Source organism: Thamnophis elegans, chromosome 13 (assembly GCF_009769535.1).
Source record: "Thamnophis elegans isolate rThaEle1 chromosome 13, rThaEle1.pri, whole genome shotgun sequence".
Taxonomy (NCBI): Eukaryota; Metazoa; Chordata; class Lepidosauria; order Squamata; family Colubridae; genus Thamnophis; species Thamnophis elegans.
In genome coordinates, this window is record NC_045553.1 from 10,129,354 (window position 1) to 10,148,563 (window position 19,210).

General features: G+C 44.8%; 1 protein-coding gene across 1 annotated transcript in view; it reads right to left on the reverse strand.

The window, feature by feature from the left end:
- The window catches only part of ARVCF (ARVCF delta catenin family member), a 294,054-nt gene extending 277,417 nt beyond the window's left edge, over window positions 1–16,637 (reverse strand). The window contains 1 exon segment of the mRNA XM_032228821.1: window positions 16,422–16,637. Within this exon segment, the coding sequence (XP_032084712.1) occupies window positions 16,422–16,637 (216 nt within the window).
- Between the last annotated feature and the right edge of the window lie 2,573 nt (window positions 16,638–19,210).

Here is a 19,210-nt window from a genome sequence, read left to right on the forward strand (position 1 = left end):
TAGAGTAAAAATATGAAAGATAGAATAGAAATAGAATAGAATAGAATATAGAATAGAATAGAATAGAATAGAATTCTTTATTGGTCAAGTGTGATTGGACTCACAAAGAATTTGTCTTTGGTGTAGAGTAGGGTAGGGTAGAATTGAATAGAATAGAATAGGGTAGAGTAGAGTAAAAATATGAAGGAATAGAATAGAAATAGAAATAGAAATAGAAAGAAATAGAAATAGAAATAGAATAGAATAATTTATTGGTCAAGTGTAATTGGGACACACAAGGAATTTGTCTTTGGTGCAGATGCTCTCAGTGTACATAAAAGAAAAGATACGTCACGAATCATAAAGTACAACACTTAATGATAGTCATAGGGTACAAATAAGCAATCAAATCATACTAGGAAAGAATCAATATAAATCATAAGGATACAAGCAACAAAGCTACAGCCCTGCAGTCATAAGTGGGAGGAGATGGGTGATAGGAACGATGAGAAGATTAATAGTAATAGTAATGCAGCCTTAGTCAATAGTTTGACTTTAAAGCATTTTGGTGCCACTTGTTAAGGTTACATCTCTGGCATCACAAGCCAGGATGCATCTCTTGTTGTGTTGTAAGAAGCCGCAGGAGCAGCTTCCTGGCATGGATCAGTAGTGGAGAATTGGGGCTTCTATTTCATCTACAATCCAGGTTTTTATAGGCGGTTTTATTACGTGGATGCTTTCAGCTGTGTGTTTAAAAAAAGAGCTGCCTGCCATCTTCCAAATGGATTCATTTTATGAATGGGCAGTTTCTTTTAAAAGTTTGATATATGGCAGTTTTTATTCCCAAAACCTGACAGAGAGAATAGTTCTCTGTCCAGCCTAAAGAACCGTCACGGTTGCCCAATGAAATCAACTGGCATGACGCTTGCACCGTCCTAAAGTCAACTTAAGGTAAAGGTAAACGTTTCCCTCGCACATATGTGCTAGTCGTTCCCGACTCTAGGGGGTGGTGTTCATCTCCGTTTCAAAACCAAACAGCCAGCGCTGTCCGAAGACATCTCCGTGGTCATGTGGCCGGCATGACTAAATGCCGGAAGGCGCACAGAACACTTAACAACCATGGCAAGAACAAGAATGGAGCAAAGCCCATTGAACAAATTTGTTTCTGAGCCACGGAAATGCTGGGCTCAATTCTTGTTGTAGCTGTGGAGCCAGAACTGAAAGGAAAATGGGATCACAAAAAATTAGATTGTCTTAAGAAAGAGCAGTGAGGTCATTGCGTAATCGGAAGAACACCTGGCGAAGGTGTGAGAGAGAGGACTGGCACAGAATCTCCACTTCTCACTAGATTGAGTTTCAAAGCCTACTGCAGACATCAATGTACACAAAAGGCGAAGAAAGGAAACCAAATAGAAAACCTTCTTCATGGGCTACACAACAGATTCTCGTAACAATTGTTGCAAAAACAATTTAAATTCCACACTCCACTAGCAGAGAGATGGAGGCTGGTATGAGGACGTCAGCTTTCAAAGCCACATATAATTCAGTGAAACCGCTTCTCTCCTTACCCCCAGGTGTAGAATTTTTTTTTATTCCTTCCTTCCTTTTCAAGGAGAAATGGATTAATTACAAACGCTAATAAACCCTTCTCGGTTTGGGTTGTCCTTGAGGTGGAGGTGTTTGAGCTCCGAATGGATTTCAAAAGCCCATGTTTCCCCCCGCCCTTATTATGCAGTTCCATTTTTTAAAAAACAAAATCGTTTATAAAGCGGTGATTCTTTGTCGAAGAAGAGTGATACCGCAGTGGTTAGAATGCAGTATTGCAGGCTGACTCTGCCCACAGCCAGGAGTTCGATCCTGACCGGTTCAAGGTTGACTCAGCCTTCCATCCTTCAGAGGTCAATAAAATGACGACCCAGATTGTTGCGGGCAAGAGGCTGACTCTGCAAACCGCTTAGAGAGGGCTGTAAAAACACTAAGCGGTGTATAAGTGCTATTCCTATTGCTTTGTTCTTCCTCCCTTCTTTCCTCTGTCCCCTGCCAGCAGTTCGATCCTGACTGGCTCAAGGTTGACTCAACCTTCCATCCTTCAGAGGTCAATAAAATGAGGACCGAGATTGTTGGGGGCAAGAGGCCGACTCTGTAGATCGCTTAGAGAGGGCTGTAAAGCACTGTGAAACGGTATATAAGTCTAAATGCTATTGCCCTTCCTCCCTTCATTCCTTCCCTCCCTCCTTTATTCCCTCCCTCCTATTCCAAGATCTACAGTGGTTAGAATTCAGTATGGCAGGCTAACTCACTGCCCATTGCCAGCAGTTCAATCCTGACTGGTTCAAGTTGACTCAGCCTTCCGTCCTTCCGAAGACCCAGATTGTTGGGGGCAAGAGGCTGACTCTGTAAAACTGTGGGGGTCCTTGGTGCTCTCTGAGTTTGGTCATTTGCTTGCAGACATTTCATTAACCTAACTAAGTAACATCATCAGTGCTAGTGATGTTGTGTAGTTTGCTGTCTAGCACCAATGATGTCACCTAGTTAGATCATAAAACGTCTGCAAGAAAACAGCCAAGTTTAGAGAGCACCAAGAACCCTATAATCCTCCTCTTCCTCCACTTCTCCTCCACTCTGCAAACATAACTCCTTCTAGCACTGATGATGTTACCTAGTTTGGGTCATGAAATGTCTGCAAGAATACAACCCAGCTCAGAGAGCACCAAGGACCTCACAGTCCTCCTCCTCCTCTCTCTTTCTCTCTCCCTCCCTCCCACTCTCTCCCTCTATCTTTCTATCTCTCTATCTCCAAACCCAATCCCTTCTAGCACTGATGATACTCCCTACTTGAGCCATGAAATGTCTGCAAGAAAATAACCAAGTTCAGAAACACCAAGGATCCCAGTCCTCCTCACCCACTCCACAAATCTCACTTCCTTCTATCACTGATGATGTTACTTAGTTTGGGTAATGAAACGTCTGCAGGAATACAATCAAGCTCAGAGAGCACCAAGGACCCCTCATTTCAACCCTGAGCTACAAAAATTCCCCATTATTGGAACCTGACTTCCAAGACCTTCCTTAAGATGCTCGTGTCACAGAAGGAAACTTAGCTCACTCCTGGTGACCTCCCTTTTCTCCAAGTTACATAGTTTCCCCCCAGATCAGTTTCTGAGACATCACTTGGATGTCTCTGGGGTGCAATTAGGGTTTGTTAACATCTCAATAAGGTTTTTTTAATTAAATTGTTCCAGGCAGTCTGAAAACAGGGGAGAGTTACTGTTCTGGAGCTCAAAAGTCCTCAGCTAGCAATGAACAAAATAGCTTTGAGCCTTGAAATGAGAAGCAGGCCGGGTGCAGGGTTAACCATGATAAATGAGATGCTATTCATTAACGGGGCTACTTTTTCTTTTTAAGAAAAAGGGCCAGTTAGCTGTGTTTTTAAATCCATGAAAACAAATCCAACATTCCTCTAATGCGGGGTGTCAAACTCAAGGCCTGGGGGAGCCAGATCTGACCTGCGGAGTGTTTCGATATGGCCTGCAGGCATGCCCTGGAGACAGAGAAGAACTGGCCCGCGGGTGCCTCTGCCGGGCAAAACAGAGCTCGGGAGGGTCGCGTACAGGGTGGGCTCCGTTTTCGGCCGCGATGGCCTCCTGCAACCCTCTGCCAGCAAAAATGGATCTTGGGAGTAGAGGACGAACACAGCGACCCTAAACTCCATTTTTGCTGGCAGAGGGTTGCAGGAGGCCGTGACAGCTGAAAACAGAACCTGGGTGGGCCATGTGTGAAGTTGTGGTCCACCGGCAGCCTACAGAGCTGGCAGCAGAGTTGAACAGTGAGGAGGTTGGGGAGGAACATGGGCCAGGCTTGGATTCTGGGGAAGGCTCAGACGAGGGCTCTGCGTCAGAGGAAGACAGGGGCCAAGGGCCACCTGGGAGTTATGTGCTGCCTCCGGAACCTCCAGAGTCGGACATCAATGAGGAAGAGGAACAGGGGGAGCCTGTTCCTAGTGTGTGCATTTGCAGAGCTGCCACAAGGCAAAAACCGTTAAGGCAAAAACCGTTAAGGCAAACGGGGTGACTCGGGGGCATGGCTTGGAGATGATTGGCCCCTCCCATAAGACATAAAGGAGGAGCAAAGGCACGTGAGCCTTTGCAGGAAGCAACTTTGTTTGTTCTGGTCAGTGTAAATTCTGAAGTTCCATTTTGATTCTGTGCTCCATGTGGCCTTGCAAAGCTAATTGGGTCTAATTAGGTCTCTGGCAGCATTTCAAGGGAGATAAAGGTGGGTGCTTATCAGCCTTATCCCGAAAGACTTTGGCAGACTTCTGAAGGACTCTTTACAAACTATTTGTGACTCATTACGGGCTGTGAATGAACATAATTCACAGCTGTTGAAATAAAAAGAGGGCTTTAGGGACTAAGCATGTGCTTTTCATTGTCTCAGGAAGCCTAGGTCAGAACATGCGGCCTCCTCAAACTCAATTTCCACTGGCAGGAGGGCTGCAGGAGGCTGTCGCAGCCCAAAACGGAGCCTCGGTGAGTGACATGCAGCTGGCCACGCCCCCCTGGCCATAACCCCCCCCCAGTCCCCCAAGGGACACAACCCTGAAGCGGCACTCAAAGAAATCGAGTTTGACACTCCTGTTCCATGGGTGAAGTGCAGAAACCAAAACAGATATCACACAGAAGTATGATTTACACAACATGTAGAACACCCCAGCATGGGCAAAATGTAACATTAACACCCAGGCCAATTAATTTAAAAGATTGTAGATACCATATATATTAGGACACACTTTCAGATGAAAAGATACCATAAAGGTGAAAGGAAAAAGAAAAGAAGAAACGTGAGCAAGAAAAACAGAAAATAGAAGAACAGAAAACACGAAGCGTAATGTAAAAATATGGCTTCCCATTTTCCTCTTGGCCGCTTTACGTATAATTATAACCAAACCTCTCTCTCTCTCTCACTCTAAGATTGATTATACAGTAATTTCTTTTTTTCTATAACCCCTTCTTCCTAAACCATCAAAATCGTAAGGCACAAAATCACCTTCCTTTTTTTACATTAAAAAGAAATCCCCCTAAGGAATTTACAGTCATTGATGAATTCCACAGGGACCTTAATCAAACAAGTCAGTTTTCACAGGGGGAAAAAAAAAGTTTATATCGATGTGAACTGTCATTCTGAGAGGTTCATGAACATAAAAGTGCTCTCAGCGAAAGCTAAGTATGGCCTCGATGAACCCGTTGCAAGGGGTACTGAGCATTTTTGTAGTACGGGAGTCCCAAAGGTGCTTTTTCAAGAGGCAAGTAGACATTCAGATTTTTCTTTGAAGGCATCTCACTTCTATATCCAAGAAGCTTCTTCAGCTTCTTAAGTGATTTATAAGCCTTCTTCTCACCTCTAAGACGCCCCCAGATGTTGTCCCGTACATTTTCCTAACAGACTGGAAAGCAGGGTTCCCCCATTTACTGCCCTTAAAAGGAAGGCATTAAGAGTCGCAGCCACATGAAGAATTCAGGGGTTGAAAAGGAGGAGAATTAAGTGAGTCTCGTGTGTGTTTGTGTATGTATGTGTGTGTGCATGTGCGCCCTCCGCAGAGTGAGCAGGAAGCACATAAGGCATCTGCCAATTACCTCCCTACGACCTATAAGATCCCATAGATTAGGCCTCCTCCGCATTCCATCGGCCAGCCAGTGTCGGCTGGCAACCACAAGGAGGAGGGCCTTCTCAGCAGTAGCCCCGACCCTTTGGAACGAACTCCCCGTGGAGATTCGTACCCTCTCCACCGTCCAGGCCTTCCGCATAGCCTTGAAGAACTGGCTCGCCCGTCAGGCCTGGGGATAAGAATTGCTACCCCGCCCGAATGATGAATGAATGTTGCTTACTATTTTTATTATATGTTGTTGTCTTAATATTGTATTCCCCTCTCCCTGGTTTTCTGTGAGCCGCCCTGAGTCCCCTCAGGGAAAAGGGCGGCCTACAAATGCAAATAAAACCTCTAAAAACCTCTAAAACCTCTGTCTTCTCTTCCACGCCTGACACTCCTTTTAAAAAAAATAACGGGAGTTCTAACGCTCCATGCTTTTTCACAGGACCCTGACAAATAAAACAGCTATGGGAAAATGAAGAGTCCCACACACTTCACACAATAATCCCTCTTCCAGTGTAGGCAGTTCTCTCTCTCTCCCTCTCCCTCTCCCTCTTTTTGTCAATTCATGGACACTGAATATTTGTGTTCTCTCCGCAGAAGGAAAATAAATAACCGAAGAATAAAATTTCTCTTCTGTAACTTCGGGTTAGCTGTTCCATCCACAGCAAGAGGCCATTGCACAGGTTTTGGGATTCAAGCAGCAAACATGGATTGCACCCGGTTTGGCTCAGGTGAACCGGTAGCGGGGTCGGCGGGAGGCTCCGCCCACCCACCCTGTTACGCTTTTGCGTATGCGCAGAAGCGTCGCTAAGGCACGCGTGAGCGCGAGTGAACCGGTAGCGCCTGGATTTGCAACCCACCTTTGACCAAAAGCGCAAAGACGTCTGAACTCTAGCCACATCTCCAGGTGTTCCTTCAGGCAGAAGACCAGAAATGAAGGCAGACTTTGAAAACACGGGCCAGTTGCAAAAAAAACAAACGTAAGTCCTCCGATTGAATATGCTTTTTCAAAATATATTTGTAGTCCAACAGCAGGAAGCTCACTTAGCATTCCCTTTTTAAAAAAAGCAACCCACTCCAAACTGGCTATTTATTGCTTTTATTTTGGAAGGAACATAATGCGGCATCCTTATCCCTCAAACGAGGCGAAAGAGGCTTCAACAAGGCTGAGGATTACCTTGTCTTCCTGCACCCCCCATGGCAGTATTTCCATGCTCGTACATATCTAAAAGGCCACCTTTGATCCTGTTTTGAAAGCTGACATACATTCAAAATGCAAAGAAAGAGTCTGCATTGAATTGATGCAACCCACAATTCCACATTTTTAAAAAAACCTGTCAAGTTTCACCTGGCCTGGCAAGATTATTTTTTTAGTATATGTGTGTGTGTGTGTGTATGTATATGTATGTATGTGTATATATGTCTGTCTGTCTGTCTGTCTGTCTTTGGTTATTCGGGTTTTTTCCCGCGTAAAATTGGAGAAAACCCGAATAATCAAAGACCTACATACTAACACCCGCGAAAACCTCAGAAAACAATATTTATATATATATATATATATATATATATATATATATATATATATATATATATATATATACATACATATATATATATATATATCATGCATCACTAATTTTCTCATACTAGTGTTCGACAAACTCTTTATGCACACAACGAACTAACCTGGATTCAAATTTATCAGCGTGCAACTTTCTCCCCTCCTTCGCCTTCGGGATATTTATTTATTTATTTATTTATTTATTAACTTATTGATTTATTTACTTATTGATTTACTCTTACTTACTTACTTATTTATTTAGTCACTCATGCACAAGATATCAGGAATAAGAATAAACATGAATAAGGACACGGGAAATGGGTGCAAATAAGTGGGGGCAGCTGGACAAGGAGGTCAGGCGCTCTGGTGTGCTTATGCAGGCACCTTCCAAATGCACAAAATTAAAGGTTGAAACCTCACATCAACCATTCCAGCAGGCCTGATACATTTACACCCAGGACAATTCATCGAGCTTCTGAAATCATTGTTTCTTCAAGAGATGGCGGTTAAATACGAGTTATTGCGCGAGAAAAAAAAAGTTGGCTGCCGACAAGTGTTTTATTCTCTAAGCACTTATTTGAAAATTGCAGGGAGAGGCAAAGGAAAGAGGCGGGGATCTATTTAAACAGGCGCCCAATCCAAGCGTAATAGTAATGCAGATTTTTACACGTCTTTTTTTTTTAATGAAGGCATTCATTCATTCATTCACCTGCTCTAAAGATAACTTGGCAATGACTTCCATCCACAACCTTTTTTTCCCCTGTTCTTTTCAATAGATGCAACCCAAACACCACGGAAGAAAGCAAAAGACATTTTGACTTCCCTGGAGGGAAATTCTTACTTTCCAACCACCGAAACAAGAGCACCCTAAATGTAACTGGGCAGCCCTAAAAGGTTAAAGAAAACAGCAAGCAGCTCGTGTCTTCCAATGTTTCGACTGTTAACACAAACACACAAAAAAGAGGCATAAAAATCTCTCCCATCTTCCCAAAAAGCTGCTGTTAAGAATCCCTTTCTCCTCCCCTCCGGGAAAAGGGGGTGGAAATTTTTTTTTCTTTCTCCATCTCTCTTTTTTCTTTCCCAACTTCCCCTCCTCTCTGGCGTGCATCTCATTCACCCGCTCTCCCCCTCATTCAACCTTTCCCGCCCTCACACCCCATCACCCACCGGGCATTAAAAATAAATAAATCGTGCCAGGCATTCCAAAAGAAGAAGAATCGAACCGCCCAAAAGAGTCGGGGTACCACACTCCTGGTCCACTAACCTGTTTGAGTTCGGCAGGCATGGATGCAATCCAGAGAGGGGAGAGTATCCTTCGGTGGTTGTTGTTGGGTTGAGTTTTTTTTGGGGGGGCAATAAATAAATAAATAAGCCCTCCGTTGCTGCCCCTTAAAGTCCTCCCCCTCTTCCCCAGTGAATTCAGTTTGCAGGCAGGGTCTTAGGGGAGAAATGTTGGGGTGGGGGGAAGAGAGGAAGGAGAGGAGGAGAGAGGGGAGGGACAGCCCCCGGGAAGCTGAGTGCTTTGACAATCTCAGCTTCTCACTGCCTGCCTCTCTGTGTTTGTAGCGGGGAAGGAGGGAGGGAGGGAGGGAGGGAGGACCAATCGGAGTTGGAAGAGAAGGTAGGGGAGGAGGAGGAGAAGAGGAGGAGGAGGAGGGTGGGGGTCCCTTTCTTTGGCTGCCCCTGCCTTGTTTCGTGCCAGAAGAGGGCCCCCGTTGTGTGATTGTTGCAGGCCAGGGGGCTTGGCCTTCCGGACTGGACCGAGGAGGAGGAGGATGTGAGGATCGAGCGAAGGGGAGGGGAGCAGCCCCAAACTGACAGGCGCAGCTGGTGGCAGCCTCCAGCCCACACCGGCCAGCCAGAGGTAGCCGTGGCAATCTCTCGGCAGGACAGCGGAAAAAAGCACCAAATCTGATTTTTTTTCCCCCACCTCCTGTCTCTCTTCTTTCTAATTTTCCCGAGAGGAACACCCTTGGGAGGACCAGCTGAGGATGGGAATGGAGAGCTTCCAAGCTCTGAAACTTTTTTTTTCCCACGTGGGGAAGAGAAGGCCGTGTTTAGCACATGAGCGGGGGGGGGGAGCGGTCGGTTTATTTGTTAGACCGCCTTGATGGTTTGGATTTTTTTTTAGCTCAAGGTGCTGAATGTATCCAAGGCAACTTCCTTCCTGCTACTTCAACCCACAACGACAGCCCTGTGAGGTAGGTTGGGAAGAGAGAGAGAGAGAGAGAGAGAGAGAGAGAGAGAGAGAGAGAGAGAGAGAGAGAGAGGGAATTAGCCCAAATTCACCCAGCTGGCTTTCACGCCTAAAATCGAACTAGAACTCACTGCCTCCTGGTGATTGGTGCAAATTCATCCCGCCAGCTTTCATGCCTAAAGTGGGACTAGAATTCACAGTCTTCTGGTGATTGGCCCGAAGTCACCCAGACAGCTTTCATACCTAAAGTGGGATTAAAACTCAGAATCTCCTGGTGATTCGTCCAAAAAATCATCCAGGCGGTTTTCATGACTAAGGTGGGACTAGAACTCTCTGTTGCCTAGTGATTGGTCCAAAGTCACCCAGCTGGTTTTGATGCCTAAAGTGGGATTAGGACTCACCAACTCTTAATTTCTAATCTGGTGTAATAACCACTAGACCAAACTGGCTCCGATTAGGATGAGAAATGCTAATTGTAATCAACGAATCAATCAATCCAGAATATCCTAATCTTCCTCTGGAAGTAACCCAGAATGATGAACAGGACACCCTCCTCCTCCGCCCGATGCATATAATTTTATTAAGTCACCAAGACCAAATAACACCAATAACATTGGAGAAATCAAAAGTTCCAGAAGTTCACCATTTAAGCATTAAAATAGTCAGCTGTATTTACACCTGGCTCCTTCATCTGACATTGCAAAAAGAATTCCCCAATATTTGCTGCCATCTTTCTCTAATAATTTCCAAATGGCTGATCGTGACTGAATATCAGGAGATACTGATGGAGACAAAGGATTCCCGTCCTGAGGGGCTTTTAAGTAAAAACTATGTTTTTCCTCAAGTTTTTCTACAACTGAAAACTTTTAAAAGTAAAACTAAAGTATTATGGTGAAAATTGTGAAAAATGATGAAAAATGTAAGGTTCTACATTTAGGCAAGAAAAACGAAATGCACAGGTACAGTATAGGTGGTACCTTGCTCAATAATAGTAACCGTTGAGAGAGATCTTGGAGTCCTAGTGGACAACCATTTAAATAGGAGCCAGTTGTGCGCAGCAGCTGCCAAAAAAGTCAACACAGTTCTAGGCTGCATTAACAGAGGGATAGAATCAAGATCACATCAAGTGTTAATATCACTGTGTAATGCCTTGGTAAGGCCACACTTGGAATACTGCATCCAGTTTTGGTCACCACAATGTAGAAAAGATGTGGAGACTCTAGAAAGAGTGCAGAGAAGAGCAACAAAGAGGATTAGGGGACTGGAGGCTAAAACATTTGAAGAACGGTTGCAGGAACTGGGTATGTCTAGTTCAATGAAAAGAAGGACTAGGGAAGACATGATAGCAGTTTTTCAATATCTCAGGGGTTGCCCCAAAGAAGAGGGAGTCAAGCTATTCTCCAAAGCTCCTGAAGGCAAGACAAGAAGCAATGAGTGGAAACTAATCAAGGAGAAAAGCAACCTAGAATTAAAGAGAAATTTCTTGACAGTTAGAACAATTAATAAGTGGAACAACTTTCCTCCAGAAGTTGTGAAAGCTCCAACACTGGGAGTTTTTAAGAAGATGTTGGATAGCTATTTGTCTGAAGAGGTGTAGGGTTTCCTGTCTGAACAGGGGGTTGGACTAGAAGACCTCCAAGGTCCCTTCCAAATCTGTTATTCTATTCTATTAATGGTGGCTCCGTGGCAAGACGCCAAGGTTGGCAGTTTGGCGGTTCGAATCCCTAGCACCGCTTAATGGAGTGAGCTCCTGTTACTTGTCCCAGCTTCTGCCAACTTGCCAGCATTAAAAATGCAAGTAGAAAAATAGGAACCACCTTTGGTGGGAAGGTAACAGTGTTCCGTGCGCCTTCAGCATTTAGTCATGCAGGCCACATGACCACAAAGACGTCTTCGGACAGCGCTGACTCTTCGGCTTTGAAATGAAGATGAGCACCGCCCCCTAGAGTCGGGAACGACTAGCATATATGTACAAAGGGAAACTTTATCTTTAAAGTATTAAAAGAATGTACAGCTCTGGGTGTTTTAACTTCTCTGTTCCCTAGATTCTATAATGCACTGGGATCGCTTCCAGAAAATTGGATTCAGGTCCTTAGCTGGGTACTTCTTCGGAGGGAATCTATTAGATGCTTTCGATAACTTTAAAAGCCGCGCCTGCTTAAATGATTTTATGAAGCTTTTAATTACTGTTAGTGCAAGTTCTTATAACAATTGCAAGGACTGATGCTTTAGGAAGGGAAGGCTGTCTCAGATTCTATGATGCAAGCCTTTCTTTTTAGCCTTATAGATAATCCTCGGCTTATGACTATCATTGGGAGCAGAATGTCCATTTTCAAGCCAGGCGATTGTTAAGTGAGTCACGGTTGATTTTACGACCTTTTTGGTTGTTAAGTGAATGACAGCAGTTAAAGGAATCAAGGTTTCCCCATTGACTTTGCTTGTGAGAAGGTCACAAATGGAATGGGAATGGGATGGACTAGAATATAGAATATAGGTAAAGGTTCCCCTCGCACATATATGCTAGTCATTCCCAACTCTAGGGGGTGGTGCTCATTCCCAACTCTAGGCGGCAGCGCTGTCTGAAGACATCTCCGTGGACATGTGGCCGGCATGAATCAATGGCAAAGGTGCACAGAACACTGTTCCCTTCCCACCAAAGGTGGTCCTTATTTTTCTACTTGTAGGGATTCGAACCGCCGAACTGCTGACCTTTCTGATTGAGAAGCTCAGCATCTTAGCCACTGAGCCACCTTATAGCCCTTATAGAATATAGAATAATGATTTCGTTATAGCAATAGCACTTAGACTTATATATCACTTCATAGTGCATTTTGCAGCCCTCTCTAAGCAGTTTGCAGAGTCAGCCTATTGCCCTACAACAATCTGAATCCTCATTTTAGCGACCTCGAAAGGATGGAAGGCTGAGTAAACCTGGAGCCTGGTGAGATTTGAACTGCCGAACTGCAGCTAGCAGTCAGCTGAAGTAGCCTGCAGTCCTGCTCTCTTAATCACTGTGCCACCTCGGCTCTTGTAATAGTGTACTATATTAATCTATTTGATTCTTTTTGTTCATTTTTATTCTTTTAAATTTAGTTTCCTATTCCTTAAGCCGCCTTAGGCAAATGGGCAGCAATATATATTCAATAAATAATAATAAATAATAATAAATAATAATCATAATAACTGCGGCAAGAAATGTTGCAAAACAGGGCAAAACTCACTTGAACACAGGACATAAACATCGGCAATAAAACACGAGAATGAAACAAAGCAGATCATTTGATTAATTTTCCAAAAACTTCCCCACCCCTCCACCCTATAAGTTGAAATTAAAAATATATTATTAAGAGATGATAGCATCATTGTCAATGCCAAGGGAAATTAAAAATATCTCCTTCGGCAAAGAGGAAAAAAAAACCCCAAAACAATGATTACTCTGGGTAGCTGGATTTGGGGAAGATATTCTATAGCTGAAGGACCATTATCAAAGATTTATTATATTAATCATTTAAAGCACCAGCTCCACCACAGAAATGTCTCTAAATCAGGGAACGTCCTGCGGGATAAACATTGATAAATATAAGAAAATCCAGCAACTACAAATTGCATTAAGAAAATGCCTCTCTTCTAGCAATTATTAGCCAACATTTTAAGCCTTTTTTGGTTACATATTCAACCCCAGATCGGTATTTTGGGTTGTTTTGGGTGGGCGGGCGGGCGGGCAGGCAGGCAGGCAGGCAGGCAGGCAGGCAGATAGACAGACACAGATACAGATATCTATCTATCTATCTTTTTATTTGTCTCCATTCCTATGCTTATGTGTGTGTGTCTGTCTGTCTTTCTATATCTATCCATCCATCCATCCATTCCTATTCTTTCTATCTATCTATCTATCTATCTATCTATCTATCTATCTATCTATCTATCTATCTATCTATCTATCTATCTATCTATCTATCTATCTATCTATCCATGCCTATTCCTGTGTGTGTGTCTATATTCATCCATCCCTATCTATCTATCTATCTATCTATCTATCTATCTCTCTCTCTCTCTCTCTCTCTCTCTCTCTCTCCATGCCTCCTGTGTGTGTGTCTGTATCCATCCATACCTATCTGTCTGTCTGTCTGTCTGTCTGTCTATCCATGCTTATTCCTGTGTGTGTCTATATCCATCCATCCATCCATCCATCCATCCATCCATATCTATCTATCTATCTATCTATCTATCTATCTATCTATCTATCTATCTATCTATCTATCTATCTATCTATCTATCTCTATCTCTAATTTCTAGCTACAAGGTCAGGTTTTTAGAGTTTAAAAAAAGATATAACTGATGTCCAGGGTGACACATGGCCATTAGCATTTTGATCCACAGCTACCCAGAACCTGCTGGGTGTGTGAAACGGAGTTTGTTTAGCCTAAGTAAACACCGGCGGCTTGTTAAAATTCAGGTCTTTTGCTAGCTTGAGGAAGATTCAGGTCACTCTGCTTGCTGGCGGAACAGAAATCAATATATTGCGGACTTCCCTTTCGCTCACCCACCCACACACACACACACCCAAAAAAGCAAGTAAAAATCCATTGCAAACTCAGCTACCTTTTGGGCACAACGTTTCTCAACAGATGGAGAAAATAGATTTATAACTAGCCGAGAAAGAATAATAAATACAGAGAGGTTTCTTTTTTTTTCCAGGAAGACCAGTATATTAGGTTAATTCCGAAGCTAGAGACAATAAAATTTGATTTAGCCTACTTCAGTTTCCATTTCCTCAAGCAATGACTCCATGTGCCTAAAGCAAAGAAAACAATACACGACTCTTAAAGATATTTACACACTCCACTCTATCGGGAATTGGTGTGGAGGTTTAACAACACACATATAGTAATTTAAACAAGAGACAACAGCTTTGTTAGAAAAACAGCAAAGGACGGGAAAACAGCGCGATACATTAACCAGCAAGGCTTGGTTTTAAAAAGCTAAAGGAGAAATTAATTCTTTGCAATGAAATGTTGCAGGGAGAATAGGAGCAAACAGCCTTAGAAAGGAGATACGGCAAAATCAAGAAATGGTTCCACCTTAGCGTACTTCCTCTCACCAGGTGACATGGAGAAGTGACTCACCTGAGCATCTCAAGAGACTGACAAGTGGATTACTAAGCAGTTTCTCCTCCCTCCCCTTCCCACCGCCCCCTGCGATCCTTAGGGACCTTCAGATGTATTGGAAATTCTTGAAATTCTGCAGGCACCAAATTGCAAAAGACTGCTATAAAAATAGCGTTGCCTTGTAGAAGACATAGAAGTGGGTCATTTTAACAGCACAAGAGCTGGGCAACCATTCTCTGGAACAACCAACCATCCCTTATTCTCAGTTGTTATCAATATATTCTTCCCCAGATCTGTTGCGTTCACAACCCCCAAAGTCTACAGATGATAGAAATGAAAGCCTACTTAGGATCACCAATATGGCAATTGTTGCTAGAATTGCTGGTAACAGTATTAAGGTAAAGGTAAAGGTTCCCGCCGCACATATGTGCTAGTCGTTCCCGACTCTAAGGGGTGGTGCTCATCTCCACTTCAAAGCCAAAGAACCAGCGCTGTCCGAAGACATCTCCATGGTCATGTGGCCGGCATGACTAAACGCCGAAGGCGCACAGAACGCTGTTACCTTCCCACCAAAGATGGTCCCTATTTTTCTACTTGCATTTTTTACTTGACTTCGAACGGCTAGATTGGCAAAAACTGAGACAAGTAATGGGAGCTCACTCCGTTACATGGTGCTAGGGATTCGAACTGCCGACCTTTCATTTCGACAAGCTGAGCCTTAGCCACTGAGCCACCTCGTCCCAATAACCAATATTAACATACTTATTATTAATGAAAATATTCCATAAGTAAGCCCATTCTCTGGAACATGGACTGTGCTCATGTAACCATCTAGATAATGCATAAAACAGTCATAAATATATAAGTATACTACTTGATTTTGCCTGATTATTAGCATTTAGGTCAAGCTCCATTCTTCTTCTAGCAAACCGAAGTGTGAATCAACAAAGCACTGTTGTTCGTTGTTGCTCTGGACCTGATCATCCGTGGAAGTCCTTGGTGTTCTCTGAACTTGGTGATTTTCTCGTAGGCGTTTCATGACCCAACTAGGTAACAACATCAAGTGCTAGAAGGGGGGTGGGTTCTTCTGAGGATTTGACCTATTTGGTAATGAACCTTCTGCAAGAAAGCCACCAAGCTCAGAGAGCACCAAGGATCTCATTGTTCAATCCTAAACTACAAATATTCTCTTCTACTAGTAGCTGGTCATCTTCCAAGCCTTGCAATCAAGCCATCTTTGCCACCTTAAGGGTCAGCCCATCCAACATCCAAGGAAACAATGGCCATTCTGTGCTCATTTTATTTGCTCACATGATTAAAACGATGGAAACAGCAGAAGTGGTGCGGTGGCCTAGAGGGGGAGCTCTCACCTCGCAATTGGGAGGTGGTGAGTTCGATCCTAGGTAGTGGCAGATATTTCTCTCTCTGGGCACGATGAGAATATATATCTGTTGAACAAAACTCCACCCTGGAGATAGGAAGGCATCCGGCCAGTAAAACACTCAGCTCCATTCAGTTGCCCAGACTCCACCCTACAAGGGATTATGGGGGTCGTTAAATGATGATGATTAAAACGAATGGAAATAGCAGAAGTGATGTGGTGGCCTGGAGGCGGAGCTCTCACCTCACAGTCAGAAGGCTGTGAGTTCAATCCATAGGTAGAGGCAGATATTTCTCTCTCTGGGAAAGATGAGAATATATATCTGCTGAACAAAACTCCACCCTGGCGATAGGAAGGCATCCGGCCAGTATAACATTCAGCTCCATTCAGTTGCCCAGACTCCATCCAGCAAGGGATTATGTGGTTGTTAAATGATGATGATGATTATAATGATGGAAAGGACGAATCCTAGGGAAATACCACACCATTTTAACCATTAGGACATGTCAATCTGTGGGGTCAAAAGAGAAGAGCAGGTCCATTACCTGCAGAACCAGCTGCTGCCAAGCAGTCGCTAGGGGCTGCCCACTGCCAATGTTGCAGACGTTTATGCGATCCGAGGGCTGGTTGGCCCGCTCAAGTTGCAGGGAGACGTTGCGGCGTTCTTCTTCCAGGGCTCGGGTGAGCCGCTCAAAGCGAGCCTCCTGCTCTTTGACAGAGGCCAGGATGCTCGCTGCGGATCGGATATCATAGTCATCCATGGTTGTTGGGATCAAAAAGTCTGGCTTGGTCACTGATAGGGCAAAGGACAAAAATTAGGGTGACACAGGAGTAAAATGGCAGAGTTGTCCAACCTTGGCAACTTTGTGGACTTCAAGTTTCGGCCCAGCTCCCCAAACACAACAAACCCTCTGAAGTCAACTCAAAAGATTCCTTTCTTAGGAACGCCGGCAGCCCCGGCAAAAAGTTTCTCTCTCTCAACGCAAGCTAACAAGTCTGTCTGGCAGGGAGATGGATAGTTGTCTGCCCACATCTGTTCATCTCTGCCCCCTGCCTTTTATCCCCAGAGCTAGGGTGGGGCCTTGCTAGCAGCAATGGCTCTTCTGTCCCAAGGACCGGCCCATCGATTTTCACTACTCTCTTCTCCTCTGCCTTCTGCACATCAGGCACTGGACCCAGCTTTTCCTCCTCTTCCTCATCAGCCACATCCAGACCTGTTGACTCTCCATCTGAGGGCTGAAGGACGGCCCAGGCTCCACCTCTGTCTCTCTCTGTCTCTCTGTCCCTCTCTCTGTCTCTCTCTCTCTCTCTGTCTCTCTTTCTCTCTCTGTCCCTCTCTCTCTGTCCCCCCCCTCTCCCTTTGTCCCTCTCTCTGTCTCTCTCTGTGTGTGTCTCTCTCTGTGTCTCTGTCCCTCTCTCTGTCTCTCTCTGTGTGTCTCTCTCTCTCTGTCTCTCTGTCCCCCACTCTCTGTCTGTCTCTCTGTCTGTCTCTCTGTCTGTCTCTGTCTCTGTCCCTCTCTGACAGCCCAATTCCCTCTTCCCCCTTGGAGCTCTCGGGTTGCCTTGATGCTGACCTTGACTCCCATGCCGCCGCCTCCTCCTCCTCCTCCTCTGATTCGACTGCTGGAGGGGCCGGTGGCCAACAGTCACAACACTTCAACTCAACTTACAACCATTCTTTTAGTGACCATTCAAAGTTACAACAGCACTGAAAAAAGGAGCATTTTTCACACTTACGACCGTTGCAGCATCCCCACTTGCAACTGGCTCATCTATATGATGGTCCCAGGATCACGCTGTCCCTTTTTTGCGACCTTCTGACAAGCACAGTCATTGGGGAAGCCAGAATCACTTAACAACCTGCGACTAACTTAACAACTGCAGGGATTCAGTTAACACCCATGTCAAGGAAGGATGTAAAATGGGACAAAAGAATTCTGGGAGCTCGAAGTCCACAGGTCTTAAAACATCACCAAGGTTGGACCCCTCCGACATAGATAAAAGTCCCCCAACAAGGCAACTCAAAAAACACTTCCAAATTTTAACGATAGAATCTAAGATATGTAAGCAAACCGAAGCGGAACACTTCACACCACATGCTGCAAAGTGCTTCAGAGACGAACAGCAAAATGCAATTGACAGACCAAAAAAAGGATAAACTTGTTTCCATGCTTGCATGCCGTTATGCAGGAGTGAAATTCAGTTGGTTCTGACAGGGTCTGGAGAACCGGTAGCAGAAAGTTTGAGTAGTTCCGAGAACCAGCAAATGTCACCTCTGGCTGGCCCCACCCTATTTATTCTCTGCCTCTGGAGTCCCCGCTGATCAGGAGAGAATGGGGATTTTGCAGTATCCTTCCCCCTGGAGTAGGGAGGGAATGGGGATTTTGCAGTATCCTTTCCCCTGGAGTAGGGAGGGAATGGGGATTTTGCAGTATCCTTTCCCCTGGAGTGGGGAGGGAATGGGGATTTTGCAGTATCCTTCCCCCTGGAGTAGGGAGGGAATGGGGATTTTGCAGTATCCTTTCCCCTGGAGTAGGGAGGGAATGGGGATTTTGCAGTATCCTTTCCCCTGGAGTGGGGAGGGAATGGGGATTTTGCAGTATCCTTCCCCCTGGAGTAGGGAGGGAATGGGGATTTTGCAGTATCCTTCCCCTGGAGTAGGGAGGGAATGGGGATTTTGCAGTATCCTTTCCCCTGGAGTAGGGAGGGAATGGGGATTTTGCAGTATCCTTCCCCCTGGAGTAGGGAGGGAATGAAGATTTTGCAGTATCCTTTCCCCTGGAGTAGGGAGGGAATGGGGATTTTGCAGTATCCTTTCCCCTGGAGTGGGGAGGGAATGGGGATTTTGCAGTATCCTTCCCCCTGGAGTAGGTAGGGAATGGGGATTTTGCAGTATCCTTCCCCCTGGAGTAGGGAGGGAATGGGGATTTTGCAGTATCCTTTCCCCTGGAGTGGGGAGGGAATGGGGATTTTGCAGTATCCTTCCCCCTGGAGTAGGGAGGGAATGGGGATTTTAGTTTAGTTTAGTTTATTTGGATTTATAGGCCGCCCTTTTCCCTGAGGGGACTCAGGGCGGCTTACAATCATCAGGGAGGGGGTGAAATTCAAAACAAACAATATGTGCACAAAATAAATAAAGTAATAAAAACACAACTTGCATTCAACATTCACACTCGGGTGGGGCAAATCAAAGACTTATCCCCAGGCCTGTTGGGATAGCCAGGTCTTAAGGGCTGCGCGGAAGGCCTGGACGGTGGTGAGGGTGCGTATCTCAACGGGGAGATCGTTCCACAGGGTCGGAGCTGCAACAGAAAAGGCTCTCCTCCGTGTAGTC